This window comes from Myotis davidii, unplaced genomic scaffold (assembly GCF_000327345.1).
Source record: "Myotis davidii unplaced genomic scaffold, ASM32734v1 scaffold488, whole genome shotgun sequence".
Lineage (NCBI taxonomy): Eukaryota > Metazoa > Chordata > Mammalia > Chiroptera > Vespertilionidae > Myotis > Myotis davidii.
The window spans coordinates 1,215,233-1,229,560 of record NW_006300365.1 but is presented as its reverse complement, the minus strand read 5'-3'; the positions used below and the strand labels follow the sequence as shown (position 1 = coordinate 1,229,560).

Here is a 14,328-nt window from a genome sequence, read left to right as displayed (position 1 = left end):
ATAAGCACTTCCATTAATAGTACTTAATGATTATAATAAACTGGCATATATGAATATTTTAACATGATAAAAATGATTGAGAAAAAAAGCTAAGAATGGTAAAACTAATATAACTGTGCTATGAAAAAATTTGCAAATTTAGTTTTGAAAAACATATGTTGCCAAATGAGAAGATACTGCAAAATATACTTTTGATAAGTATATATTTCATTTTTAGTTTTAAAAAGACAACCATAGCTAGTGAAGTGATAATGGTGCCCTGCCTTATAAAAAAAAAAGAAACTGGATAGGTAGGAAAGATTGGAAAGGAAATAAATACATTAGTTAGAACTGATTGTTGCTGATTGCATTTTTATGATATTTCCCCAAAGATACAGTAAAGATAGTTAAAATTGAAGTAATTCACAATTAAGCTGAAAGTATATACAAGAAAATCTATGACAAGCCAAATAATAATTTTGTGATATGCCAAATCTCAGGAGAGATAGAAAGAGGAAAAGTAGTTATTTTAGTTCAAGTAACTCAGTTTAAAATAAATATCAGGAGTGTCTATTTATAAGAGCTCATTTTAAAAGTGGGTTATTCTTTCATGTAGAATTCTGAAGTCCATATGGAATTTTAATAATGCATAGTAGTAATACTTTATTATAACCTAGAAGATATCAGTCTCTAATTTCACAGAATGGTTTGCAAAGCAACTCAACATTAGTTTCAGGAAATAAAGTTTATTACTTCAATTACTCATTAGAGATTAAGCCACAGAGTTAGCAAAACCAAAGATAATTGAATTCAAAAGAAACCTTAAATTAAGCAGGACACAAGCCTCATGCTATTAATTTTCTATAAGTATGTACACACACACACACACACACACACACACACACACATATATATATATGTCAATTTTATTTTAGGTTTGGAGAATATCTGCACAAATAGTGATTGTGACAAACTCAATTTTGATTATAAAACTACGTAGTATTTCTAAAGAAAACAGTAAAGTTTCTGGAACACAAGTTAATTTTTAGTATAGGCCAAACCTTGAAATTAAGCTGACTACTCACACCAGTTTATAGTCTTTATCCTGAAACATTTCAAAATATCTAAATCACATCATGTTAGACTCAAATTTCCTCAATTTGAGTTTTCATATCCTGTTAATCTACTTCAAAAGGAAAAAGGACATGTGGAAGGGAAAAGATGAGAAAAAATATTATTCAAGTTGATAAAAAGGGAAAAAAATGGAAATCAATAGAATACATTTCAGTATTGTTCATGATAAACGCTGATAAATTTCCCTGCAAGTAGGTAAAGATTAAGCCTATAATGTGGTACTACAGAATGGTCTCTGGTTATGCAACTGTACTTGAAATGTTAAATAATTTGTAATTCTAGTTGACTAGTAATTTATTTAGATATCAAAAGGATATGGACATCTTTGTCACAAACTTATCATGCACGTCCTCAGGAGGGGGAAAGGTTTCCAAATCTCTCTCAAGCTGTTGAAGCTGCCTTCCCATCTGCTTCAGATTCTTTTCCAGCATTTCTACAGAGACTGAAAAAGAGTATATTAAACGCCGTGAAAGGACAAAATCATAATATATAAAAGGTAAAACACTCTAGAAACAAAATACTTGTGAAAAACCTTACAATAAGAAAGTAAAAAATTTATTATAATAAAGGGAAAGTAAATTTCAGTAAACTTGTTAAAACTTTCAATTTTTAAGTCCTGGAATAAAGTAAATTTATTAAGTGTCTAAGACATTAGATGAAATTTACAGCAAACCTCATGAACAAACCATATTTAGGAAATGTTGTGTTTAAAATTAGATTTCTTGAGATTAAAAATGGTGGCAGAGAAGGTAGATGCTGCACGAGACATGCTCCCAGGAACAAGCTGGAATTATAACTGAAATATAGAAAGGCTTCAGGAATAATCAACGGAAAACTCACAGGAGAGAACCCTGGTACCCGAAGACTGAAGGTGGAGATTGCAGAGAAACTGGTAGGAGGGGCAGAGGCGCGAAAGGACGGGCCAGGCACCCACAGACAGCAACTGAAATCCCAGAGAGATATCTCAGCTGTGGGGGGAGGGTGCTACTCAGAACTCTGGGATCTAATCCCAAAACTGGGCTCCCTAGCAGAGAGCAGAAAATCTGAGGAGGGTAACCACATAACATCTAGCAGTGAAAAGCAGTGGGTGCTGTCTGCAAGGGAGGAGTACATATTTTCTCCTTCCTGTGATCCTTAAAATTAAGAAAATTAAGAAGAGAGTGCATAAAATTCTTTTATCATAACAATGTTTAGTGTATTAACACAATCGATTAAACACACGTCCCCGATATAGCTTGCTGTAAGTAAATATGTGATTAGAAGAGTTTATAAGCCATATGACCACGTTATGTTATGAATTAGATTAAAAAGAAGTGTATTAGTAGCATAATAATAATAGTTGTAATGGTCATAGCAGTGATAACGATAGTAATAGCTGCTAAAATTTACTGAGGCAGGTATTGTCTTAAGTGTTCTGTATTATTTTTTTTAATCCTCACCAAAACATTATGATATAGATATTATTATTATCCTCACTTTACAGATGACAAAATTAGAGTAAAGTGGGTGAAGTAAAAGTTGAACAACTGAAAAGTGGCGAAGCCAGAATTTGAACTCAGGCAGTTTAATGCCAGACTTTATTTTTAACCATTTAGCTGTATAGAAATTATTAATTACAGACATTATTTTATTTTTACAACCCCCATCCACCTATCTGTAACATATTTAAGTACAGGTATAGTTTTCACATAATGACTATTTTTGTACATTCTTGCCTAGTGCAATACTAAGTAATGCACCTATGACTAAATGGAGGAGAAAACACCCAAGCATTCTGGATGACAGATAAATATGCTGCTATATGTTTTTAAATGAACATCCTATACAATAAAAGCCTATTATGCTAAGTGTCGGTCATCTGTTCAACCACTCTAAGTGTAATATGCTAAGGCCACTCAACTGTTCGCTATGACATGCACTGACCACCAAGACGCTCCAACCGGGAGGGTTAGGTTGCTGCTGGGGTCCAGCCAATCGGGACTGAGTGAGATGGGCCAGACATGCCTTGCAGCCCTCCCGCCTCCCTCCCTGGCCCCAAATCATGCGCCAGTGGGGTCCCTCGGCCTGGCCTGCACCCTCTCGCAATCCAGGACCCCTTAGAGGATGTTGGAGAGCCGGTGTCAGCCTAATCCCGCAGGCCAGCCCGAGGGACCCCACTGGTGCATGAACTCATGCACCAGGCCTCTAGTTTAAATATAATGTGATTACAACCATTGAACAAAACTACAGATTTAAAATATGATGGTTTACTCTACTGATCCAATTTAATTATGCACACACATCAAGTCTGGGAAAGATCTAGAGGAAGGCCTCATAAAAGTCTGAGGGATTCCCATATAACAAAATGTACAAAGCAAACATTGGGAGGGAACATAGTGGGTCTGTTTGTTTCTGACACAAAATACACTATTCTAATACTTACCAACTCTCTAACACCAAATGAGTATCTTCCAATTCAACTCAATTCAGACACTACCTGGAGTTAGCACAGACCCCAGAGGTTTAAGAACTCATCCCACAAAACTGCCCTCACTTCACAGGATAGTTCCCAGTCCCAAGGACTACCCATACTTGTGACAGACTGGCTATAAATCCAGAGGTTCCTATGGTAGGATGGATCAACAGAACTCAGGAAGTAAAGAATACAGCTTGTGAAAGGCCAAATTAAAGCCATGCATGGGGCAAGGAAAGGGGAGCACAGATGGTACAGTTTTTATCCTGCTCCAGGTGCACCGCCCTCCCATTACATCAATGTGTACACCAAACGAAGCTCCCTTAGCCTGGTAATTTCAGAATTCTTATTAAAGCCTGAATTTGTAGGCATAGCTGATTAAATCATTGTTTGTTAGTGATTAGGTTCAGTCTCCAGCCCCTCTCTTCCCTCCCTGGAGATCAGAGAGTGGACTAATTCCAACCTTCTAATCACATGGTTGGTGGCTCTGGCCACCAGCACCCCCGACCCCCAACCCCCAATCATGAAATATCCTGGTTCCCCTTCCCACCATCTGTAGGGGAATAATCTCATTGCAAAGAAAATACACAATTGCTTAAGAAACTTCAAAGGTTTTACGAGCTCTATGTCAGAAACTAGGAAAAAGTCCATACTACATGGATGGAGAAGTGCCTGGTCAGAGGGCAGAACTCCAGTAGCTGTGAGAAGGTGTAAGAGAAGTACATTTCTGATTCATGAGTGGTCATCCTCAGAGCAGTCTAAGGCCTGCGCTGCCCTCAGAGGAGGCCAGCTGCTTGCAACTGAACATGGAGCCATTCCAGTGAGTGAGTGCTTCTCAGTGGGATGAGAGAAGAAAGACTTCAGGTTCACATGAAAGGCTTCTTAGGTGATCTTTTGTGCCTTTTCCAACTCCTTGGTAGTCTGTGGGTCAGCAACTTTGTCCTATCATTGTGATTTGAAGCACCTTCTTGATGACTCAGTTTCCACATAAGTGAAATGGGAAAAATCCCATCTCATGTTTTTACCTCACAGATATTTCATAAAAGATCAAAGGCTATAACATAGGATGAAGAATTTTTTTAAATAGAGTACACTATGCAGTGTTACTCTTATTCTTAGAACTCAGTAAGAAATGAAGAGCTTAACAATTGAAGTCATTAATATTAGAATCAAAGTGAAAGTAAATCACCATCATCATGCAGGGGGAATAGTGTTATGGAAGTTAGGCCAAAAAGAAAAGTTGCTAATTTCAAGAATAAAATATTAGGAATGTCTGTGGCATATTTAAAAATTTAAGGTTAACATCATAAAAAGTATGCCGCCTGAAAGAAATGGTTCTGTGGCTACGCTACAGATGGAAACCCCACGAAGCTATGACTCACACTTCATCAGCAGTCTCCAAGGACATTGCCTGTACATTATAGTTAAGAGGATTTAGCCCAATTGATCAACTTTTCACTGTTGGTTTTTAAATAAAGACCAAAGGACAACTGGAAGAGAAAAATGCAGGTGCAAATTCTAGGCTAATCTATATATATAAAACTGAACAACAAACAACCGAACAACCGGAAAACCAGTCACTATGACATGTGCTGACCACCAGGGGGCACACGTGGAACATGGCGGGCATCAGCCATGGTAGGATGAAGGAGCAGGTGAGCCGGGAACCAGAACAAGGCAGGGCTCTAGTTACTGTCATCAGGTGGTTACTGAAAATTCTTTGATCCCGTGCACTGCGGTCCTGCCTGGCACTCACACCTGCTGCTGGTGCCAGTCCCACAAGCACCCACTGCTGGCGCTGGCCCCAATCATGGGTGCGAGCAGTGGCTTCCAGCCCAATTGCCCCTCAGGGCTTCCCCACCATCTCCTGCTCCTGAGGGGCAATCAGGGCCAGCAGCTGCCTCTCATACCTGCTGCCAGCAATGGCCCCACTCGCACCTGCAGCCAGCGCTGGAGCCACCGCTCACACATGCTGTCGGCGCACCTGCAGCCAGCGCTGGAGCCACCGCTCACACCCACTGCCAGCCCCACTCGCACATGCTGTCGGCACCCGGTGCCAGTCCCAATAGCTTGGTGCCATCAGTGGGTGCGAGCAGTGGCTGCTAGCCCCAATCACCACCTGAGGGCTTCTCCACCTCCCCCTCCTCCTGAGGGGTAATCAGGGCAGCAGCCACTTACAGCCGCTGCTGGTGCCAGCCCGAATTGCTCTGCATCATCAGCGTGAGCAAGCAACCAGAGCCGTCAGCGCATGGGAGCGGCAGCGGCAGGAGGGGCTGCTGGCAGACAGGGGACCACGGGCACAGTGCAAGGAGCCGGGAGGGGGCATGGAGTATGGGCCAAGACCCAACCCTGTTCCCACTGCAGTCTCACAGCCCACAGTTCCTTTCAAGGTGCACGAATTTGTGCACTGGGTCCCTGGTAAAATATAATCTACTGCTTTCCCCAAAGATTCATTTTCATTCACTGAACGTGGAAATGTAGGAATCGGCATGGTGGATAACACACCCAAAATTGTTTTGAATGAAACCAGCACAGGTGAAAATTATTATATCTGTAAACAACAGCATATTTAGGTGTTGCTTAGGGCAGAAGGGGTAGACAATGAAGGTCTGCTAATACTAAGAATGGTAAGTTTACCTCTTTCATTATTACTAATTATCTATACCTGGGATCTGTAAAATATTTCATATTATATCTTATCATGCAGTTTTCATATATTTGGAAATGTGTTGTAAAATTGATAGTGTGTGCATGTACACCTGAAATTATAAAGCATCAAGATAAATAATTTCATAAATATTTTGATTTTATGCATATGATCAATATTGATTGTAATATGTTTTAATGTATATATTCTAGTAAATTTTCTCTGCAGAAATTTAAATAAAGCAATTTACATTAAATAATATTAAAAAAACATAGTATAGTGTTTGGGGTCATCTGATGGGTAAAACTAAAGAATATTTAAGCATTTCCTTAATGTTTTTCTTTTTCAGCAATATTTCTAGAACTAGCTCCTTTATGCATCTTCAAACATAATTTAACCACATTTTTCACACATGTCATATTCTTTGAGGTCAGTGACTATATTTTTTTATATTGGAATCCGAACTACAGGAGAGTTTTAAATTGTCCCCATCAGAGAAGTGTTAATTTACGGGTGTCACGACTTGTGCATGAATTTTATCTTTCAACTTTGTCACATTTTTTTACCAAAAAATTAATCTTAGTTTTTATTACTTTTCATGATTTAGAAGTAACAAAAAATAGTCATCATCAAACAGAGTTAGATTATTTTAAGGCATTTTCAACTTTTGCATTGCACTCAGTTAATGTTCAGACAGAGGTGATGTCTCTGTCACCTCACACATCTGTGTCTCTGCCCCAACACACTGCCCTTCTCTAATCGCCACACCTCAATAGGCAGAACCATGGATTCTTTTCCTGTGCTAGAAACCTAGTAGTCTTGACCCTTCTCTCTCCTGCAATCCTCAGATCCAAATTATCATGACATCCCTGGCATTTTACTTGACAACATTAACTTAAACATATCCCTTTCCTGCTTAAAACCAGCCAGTAAACTGCTTACATTGACAATGTGTCTTGACTCAAATCCAGATTCAGCCCAGTTTACTTCTAAAACAGCATTCTGCTTCTGCATTCCCTACCCTGTTCCTCTTCACCCATTCTGTACATGAAGCTAGAAATAATGTCTATTAGCCTGTCGGCTCCGCCAGAGTCATTCCTTTTCATACTTTATAGCAAGAGTCAAACACTCCAGCCAGCCCCCTGGTGAGCTGCTCTCCCTACCTTCATACCTGATGATTATATCATCTTTGCAATTACCTCACTCTATTTTATTTTTTTTCATGTGCCTTCCTCTCCCAATTGACCAGGAATTTCTTAAGGGAAGACACCATATTTTATTTATCAATAGTGTGGTGAAAGCCTGCGGAAGGGTGCAGGGGTAGGTTAGAAGGGGTCAACTGGGGGGGGGAAGGGAGATATATGTAATACTTTCAACAATAAAGATTTTAAAAAATGAAATGGGGAAATAAAACAGATTAAATATATAGAAACTTAAAATCTAAGACAAGACTTGTCTCCTTGTAATTATGATAATTATACATTAGAGGTGTTAAGCTTTGAATAAAAAATAAAATCACAACTATAAATATTTAAGTTTAAAGCAATCATGAATATAAGCTTTCTGTAATATGATGGCTTCAATGATTTTCCAGGTTAAAATTTCAAATAACAAGAGAAGATAGAGATTATTACACACATTTAAGTAATCTTTGTAATTAAATAATAATCGTTTGTGAATATGTCCTGGAGTAGTTGGTTATTATTTCATACCAAGCTTACAAAGAATGTCATTCACTGTTGGGTATCATGACATATTCCAGAGAAGTTGATTTCTTTAAAGAATGCTTAAACAACTTATTACTGATACCACTGAAATAATCTGGTTATTGTTTAACTGGAAAGGAATGAAGGAAGACTAGATGATATAGGATGCCATTTATATAGCTCTGTCGGAAAGCTGCAATTAACACTCTCCAAGTCTTTTCCCAGCTGATTGATGGGGGAAGGGACTGGACAAAGGCAGTCTGGACACATGCCCAGTAAGGTCTGAGTGATGTGGGAAGGTGCTTACCTATCTGTCAATCACTCCTGGGAGCAAGTCAGTGGTCAGAATGGCCACTGCAAGGGTGCCAAACCTGGATATTTAAGCTCCTAGACCAAAGAGTGAACTCTCTTGACCTTTGGCCCTCTGGCCCTCTTAGGACTCCTGTTGTGGGGGGTGTCATGCTCCCCTACACCCACCTGAGCCGTGGCCATGTGGAATCCACACAATGGTGTAAGGGACTTGAATTCAACCTGATGCTGAACTAGCCAGGCTGCAACATGGAATGGAAGCTCTAGACCAGTGAGGGCAGACCTTTTGAGCTCGGCGTGTCAGCATTTTCAAAAACCCTAACTTAACTCTGGTGCTGTGTCACATACAGAAATTTTTTGATATTTGCAACCATAGTAAAACAAAGACTTATATTTTTGATATTTATTTTATATATTGAAATGCCATTTAACAAAGAAAAACCAACCAAAAAACTGAGTTTGCGTGTCGCCTCTGACACGCATGTCATGGGTTCGCCATCACTGGCCTACACATTGGCCTCTTTCAGGACTGACTTAAGGGAAACGGGACACGGGAAACTGAGGACTATCCTCCACACAAATAGTCTTCTACCACGTCTTCTTCTCCCATAAGGGCTTCTGAAAGTGCTTATTTCAGTGTTACCTCAAGAACCCGCTAGCGATGGAGGGATCCCACTGTGTACTCCTCTGATAGCATTACCATAAAATAATTTATTCATTCAACCTAAATTAACCTTCCTACACTCACCAACACAATTGTTTTGTAAGGGAAACTAGAGGTTATAGTATGTCAGGCTCCCAACAAAATAATTTTTCCTATATGATTTTAATAATAAAGGTATTTTATAAAACTACTGGAGGCCTGTTGCACCAAGAGATTTGTGCAATAGGCCTTCCCTTCTCCTCCTCCGGCACCCAGGACCCAGGCCTTCGCTCTGGCCGGAGCCACCGTCCGTCCTCCATCTTCGCGGCCCTGGCCAGAGCCGCCATCTGTCCTCTGTCTTTGCTCCACCGCTTGGAGCCTACATATGCAAATTAACTGCCATCTTTGTTGGTGGTTAATTTGCATATCGTGCTGATTAGCCAATGGGAGGCATAGTGAAAGTATGGTCAATTACCCTGTTTGTCTATTATTAGATTAGATTAAGAATATTTTATTAATGTCAGTTATAAATAATGAATTAGATGCACAAAAATGCCAGTTAGCATTTAAAAATTCTTACTATTAAATAGGCCTATAACAAAATCTAATTTCTACAATACCATTATAAAACCTATTACTATTTTTGAAAATATATAAATTGAAACAAGATGGTAAAAAAGCACAAATGCAAAATAAATTGCAGCTTAGTTCATAACAGGAAAACATAAAATGAAAGAAGCAATACTGAGAGAGTAGCCAGTTATCCTCACCAAGTGGCCCACCCGCCTCTGTTCAGCTTTTCTTTCTTCCAATTGTCCTGATTATTGCATTGCCCAATGAATTTACTATACTCTGTACAGTGAGGAGTTTGCTGTTATTGCTAACATCACACTGTAAGAGAACTGCCTATATTTGGTGGGAAGCTGAAGAGAATTAAGGTAGAAGGCAAGCAGAGGAAATGATGGGCAGAGCCAATGAAAGGGCACCAGCCATTTCTGTTGTTCCATTTCACTCATGCTGGGGAGAAATAAGCAGTCTTGCCTTCCTCAACTATGCAGAGGTTTGAAGGCAAAATAGCTTTTTAGAAGGGAAAACAATATTAGTGGGAGAAGCCTATCTAATAGAAAATCATGCTTTCCTATAATTATTTGAGAATTCCTTGTTATAGATAAGATGTTTAAGAACATGGTAAATAGCCCAGCCACCGTGGCTCAGTGGTTTTGCGACCTATGAATCAGGAGGTCACAGTTCGATTCTTGGTCAGGGTACATTTTTAGGTTGCAGGTGGGGCATGCAAGAGGCAGCCAATCAATGATTCTCTCTCATCATTGATGTATCTTTCTCTCTCTCCCTCTCCACTCTTCTCTGAAATCAATTAAAAAATATATAAAGATTTTTAAAAAAGAACATGTATATTTATAAAAGCCAAGTGACACCAGAATGACCGGTTGCTATGACACACTCGGTCAGGCCAACTGGCACAATCGGGGGCGGGGCCGGCCAGCCAACCTCCTACAGCCCCGCCCCAATTCCGCCCCCCCATCGGGGCAAGCCAGCTGGACCCCACCTGTGCACAAATTCATGCACCATGTCTCTAGTGGTAAATAAATGCTAAACCAGGGGTCCTCAAACTACGGCCCACGGGCCACATGCAAATACAAATATTGTATTTGTTCCCATTTTGTTTTTTACTTCAAAATAAGATATGTGCAGTGTGCATAAGAATTTGTTCATAGTTTTTTTTTAAACTATAGTCCGGCCCTCCAACGGTCTGAGGGACAGTGAACTGGCCCCTTGTTTAAAAAGTTTGAGGACCCCTGTGTTAAACAAAAGAGGTCCATAATATGGGGGTTTGTGACAGCATTCAAAATGTTCCCTCAGGAAAATGGTTTTGTGTGCATGTGTATGCCAGGGAGGTTTTAATGTGGTCCATAGTAAATATTAAGCATAAAATGACAGATTTGCAAATTCTGAGGAGTTTTCATAAATGGCTACTGGAGACCATGCAGCCTAACAAGTCCTGAGCTGCACATCTCTGGACCTGAAAAATTCCAAAATTATTCTCTTGTCTAGATCTTTACTCCTACATCTCAGTTGATGACTGGTGTTATGACTCCTTTCTTTTTCTCATACCCCACACACCAATCATATTGGAAATCCTGTTGGTTCTACCTTCAATGTAAACTCATTGTCTAAATCCTTCTTTTTTAAAAAAATATATTTTATTGGTTTTTTACAGAGAGGAAGGGAGAGAGATAGAGAGTTAGAAACATCGATGAGAGAGAAACATCGATCAGCTGCCTCCTGCACACCCCCCACTGGGGATGTGCCCGCAACCAAGGTACATGCCCTTGACCTGAGTCGAACCTGGGACCCTTGAGTCCGCAGGCCGACGCTCTATCCACTGAGCCAAACCGGTTTCGGCGTGTAAATCCTTCTTACCACATTCGCTACCTCATCCTGGCCAACATTATATCTCCCTTGCATTATTATAACAGCATCCTGACAGTTTCACTGCTTCTACCATTGTTCCTCTACATTTCCCGCCACCTCCACAATAGCCAAAGCAATCCTTTGAAAATACCAGCCAGATAGCATTTTGTTACAGGATAGTGAGAAGCTAGGAAAATAGAGAAACTGAGACAAGAAAATTAAACAAGGCCAAACAGATTGCAGCTAGTTAGCAAATAACAATCCATTATCTTTCCCAAACCAAGGACACTTGAGAGCAAATGGTTAACTAAAGAATGCAGGAAAAGTAGGGGAGGGGGCAGCTTTAAACTAAGAAGCCAGCAGTCTCAGGGCTTGGCAAGATAAATTGCCAGGTGCTTCTCATAAATTTTGGGAAAGCCATAACAAAGTAAAAGGGGAACCTTGAGAGTTAATCTGTACCAAGAGGAATTTTAATACCTATAGACAGAAGGGTATATAATCCCTTGAGCCACCCCCAGTGCACTCACTTACCAAATCACTTGGGAAGTCTATCTGGGCCTTATTGGCCAGTTGTATTTCAATAGATTTGTTTGCCTTGCTTTTTTTTTCTTTAATAAATTTACTAACTTCACTTCTTTAAAAATTGGCTTTACTACAATGCAGTTGTTCAGGGTGACTCATTTGAAGTATTTCCAAGAAGAGGAGGAGGGGAGCGCCCTCTCCCTTCAACTCAGGGGGCTGTCCCATACACCTTTCCTGGTATCTGTGGGATGCCTGTCACAATTCTTCTACTCAAAACTCTTCCAAAGGTTCCCATCTCAGAGTACAGGCAAATCTGTACACAATGGCCAATCCTGTGCTATAGCAAGGGTGGGCAACCTTTTTGTGAGTGCATGCCAAAACCAGCAAAATCTCTGACTCAAAATTCTCCCGCGTGCTAACCCTAATTTTTTGAGAACATGTTACGCCTACTTGATATCTCTTAAGGTGTACCTATGTGAAGAACCTTGAAGAAATAAAATTCATTCGAGCGACAAAAACACAGTATATGATGGTGAAAAATACATGAAACCAAAACACTGGTCGGATCTAGGAAGGCATGGAGAGTTAAGGCAGAGGCATAGAAATTGCTCTTCCCCTCTCTCATCAATCCATGTCTATGGTCTTTCAGATAACTTGTTATGTGAAATTATTTATTTATCTAAGATGCACCTACACTGAATTTATCTGAAAAATAAAAAAGTCAATATTAAGAAAAAAATTGTAAATGGAAGATTATAAAAGAGGGTTTCGCGTCCCAGCAACAGTTACTGGTGTGCCATGTTTTGCACACGTGCCAGGGGTTGCCCACCCCTGTCCTATAGGATGTTACCTTTCCGACTTTACCTCCTATTACACTCCCCTTCCACCCACTGTTTCAGCCTCACTTCCATACTGTGGGGCCTGTGCACTTGCTCTCCCCTCGCCTATAGTGCTTCTCCAAATACTCATATGCTGGCACCTCACACCTTCAAATTTTGCACAAAGGCCACCTTCTCTACAGGCCCCCCTGACCACTCAACATGAAGTCCAAAAACCCTGCCCTGGAATTCCAAAGCCAACTGTCTGACATAATATACATTGGCTGCTTTCTTCCATTTATGTTCTGTATTCACACCTAGTAAGTAACCTGCAGGAGAGCAGAGACTTTTCTTTGTGATCATGTCCTCTATCCAGTACTGCAAATACTGGTGCCGAGACAGAAGAGGCATTAAATAAACAATGAGATAATGAATAAAATATCTTATTTAAGCGACTGCTATTTTTTTCCTGTTACTCAAAGTCAAGTCTAATCCTTGTTAATACTGGTGCCTAGGACAGTGTCTACTATGCAGCAAGGGCTTGATATGTTTTTTTGGAAAGATTCTTTCCTTATAGGGTCAGAAGATATCAAAAACTGTAAATGAGCACTAGTTCTTTCTTCCTTAAAATATGTAGTTTGACAAATAGCTGCTGACAAATTGCCATCACAGTGACAATTGCATAACAAAAGGGGCTCCCTACTGATCAATTTTAAATCTATACTTAAAGGTGAGCTTTTTTGAGAGGAGCAAAACCTTTTCTTTAGGTTTTCCTCTGAAGGTGAGTACTAGTAAACATCTTTTTAGATGCTTCTCTCATTTACTGTATATCATTTACCTTAAAAGTGCTAGTTCCTATTTCCTTATGGCACTCCTTATAATTCTGGGCTGATAAATTTGTTTTTTAAATAAAATTCAAACACTTCCATAAAAAAAATAACGTCAAAGTTGCTGAAGAGTTGCTGGAAGACTAATTGCTTTTAAAGGTTATGTAGTAGTAGAACCCTTTTTTAAAAGAAATCTTGTATCAAAACTCAAATTATGAAATAAAAATAAAGTGACAGGCTGGAGCATAAGTGGGCAAAGAGAACTCATTTTCCAAATTCCATTCCCTAATCTAGAATGTGCAATTGGTGAAAATTCATTGAACTTATGATTTGTGCAATTTCCAACATGGATATTTTTCTCTAATTTTTAGAAAAAGTGTCAAAATTTTCCAGTAACATAAATCTATAAATTTTTGGCCTTATATTCTAAAGTTTGCATAAGTCTCAGGTAAGACACAGTTGTAATGTGCTGCAATAATTTCTGAGAATATATATTAAAATTCTATATTATTCACAGAGACTCATGATTACTTGCACATTTATTGACAACATATGCAGATCTATGATAACAGGAAATAATTACTGAAAAATAACAGCAACAACTACAAAAAATGTAGGAATATGTATATAGTGCTTACTAGGTGCTATTCAAGCTTTAAGAATCTACACTAATAAAAGAGAAACAGGCAAATTGGTGTCACTCCACAACGCCCACCAGCCAATCAGAGTGACTATGCAAATTAACCCAACAAAGATGGCGGTTAATTTGCATATTCAGGCACAGAGTGAAGACTGAAGACTGAAGTCTGAAGACTGAAGGGGCCTCCTTACGGCTGGGAGGGAAAAGCCAGGTCTCGC

General features: G+C 39.5%; 1 protein-coding gene across 1 annotated transcript in view; it reads right to left on the bottom strand.

Annotated features, from left to right (window-relative positions):
* DIAPH3 (diaphanous related formin 3) overlaps positions 1–14,328 on the bottom strand; it is a 522,899-nt gene that overhangs the window by 196,815 nt on the left and 311,756 nt on the right. The window contains exon 22 of the mRNA XM_015572462.1: positions 1,431–1,555. Coding sequence (XP_015427948.1) covers positions 1,431–1,555 — 125 coding nt within the window. The remainder of the gene's footprint in view (positions 1–1,430; positions 1,556–14,328) is intronic.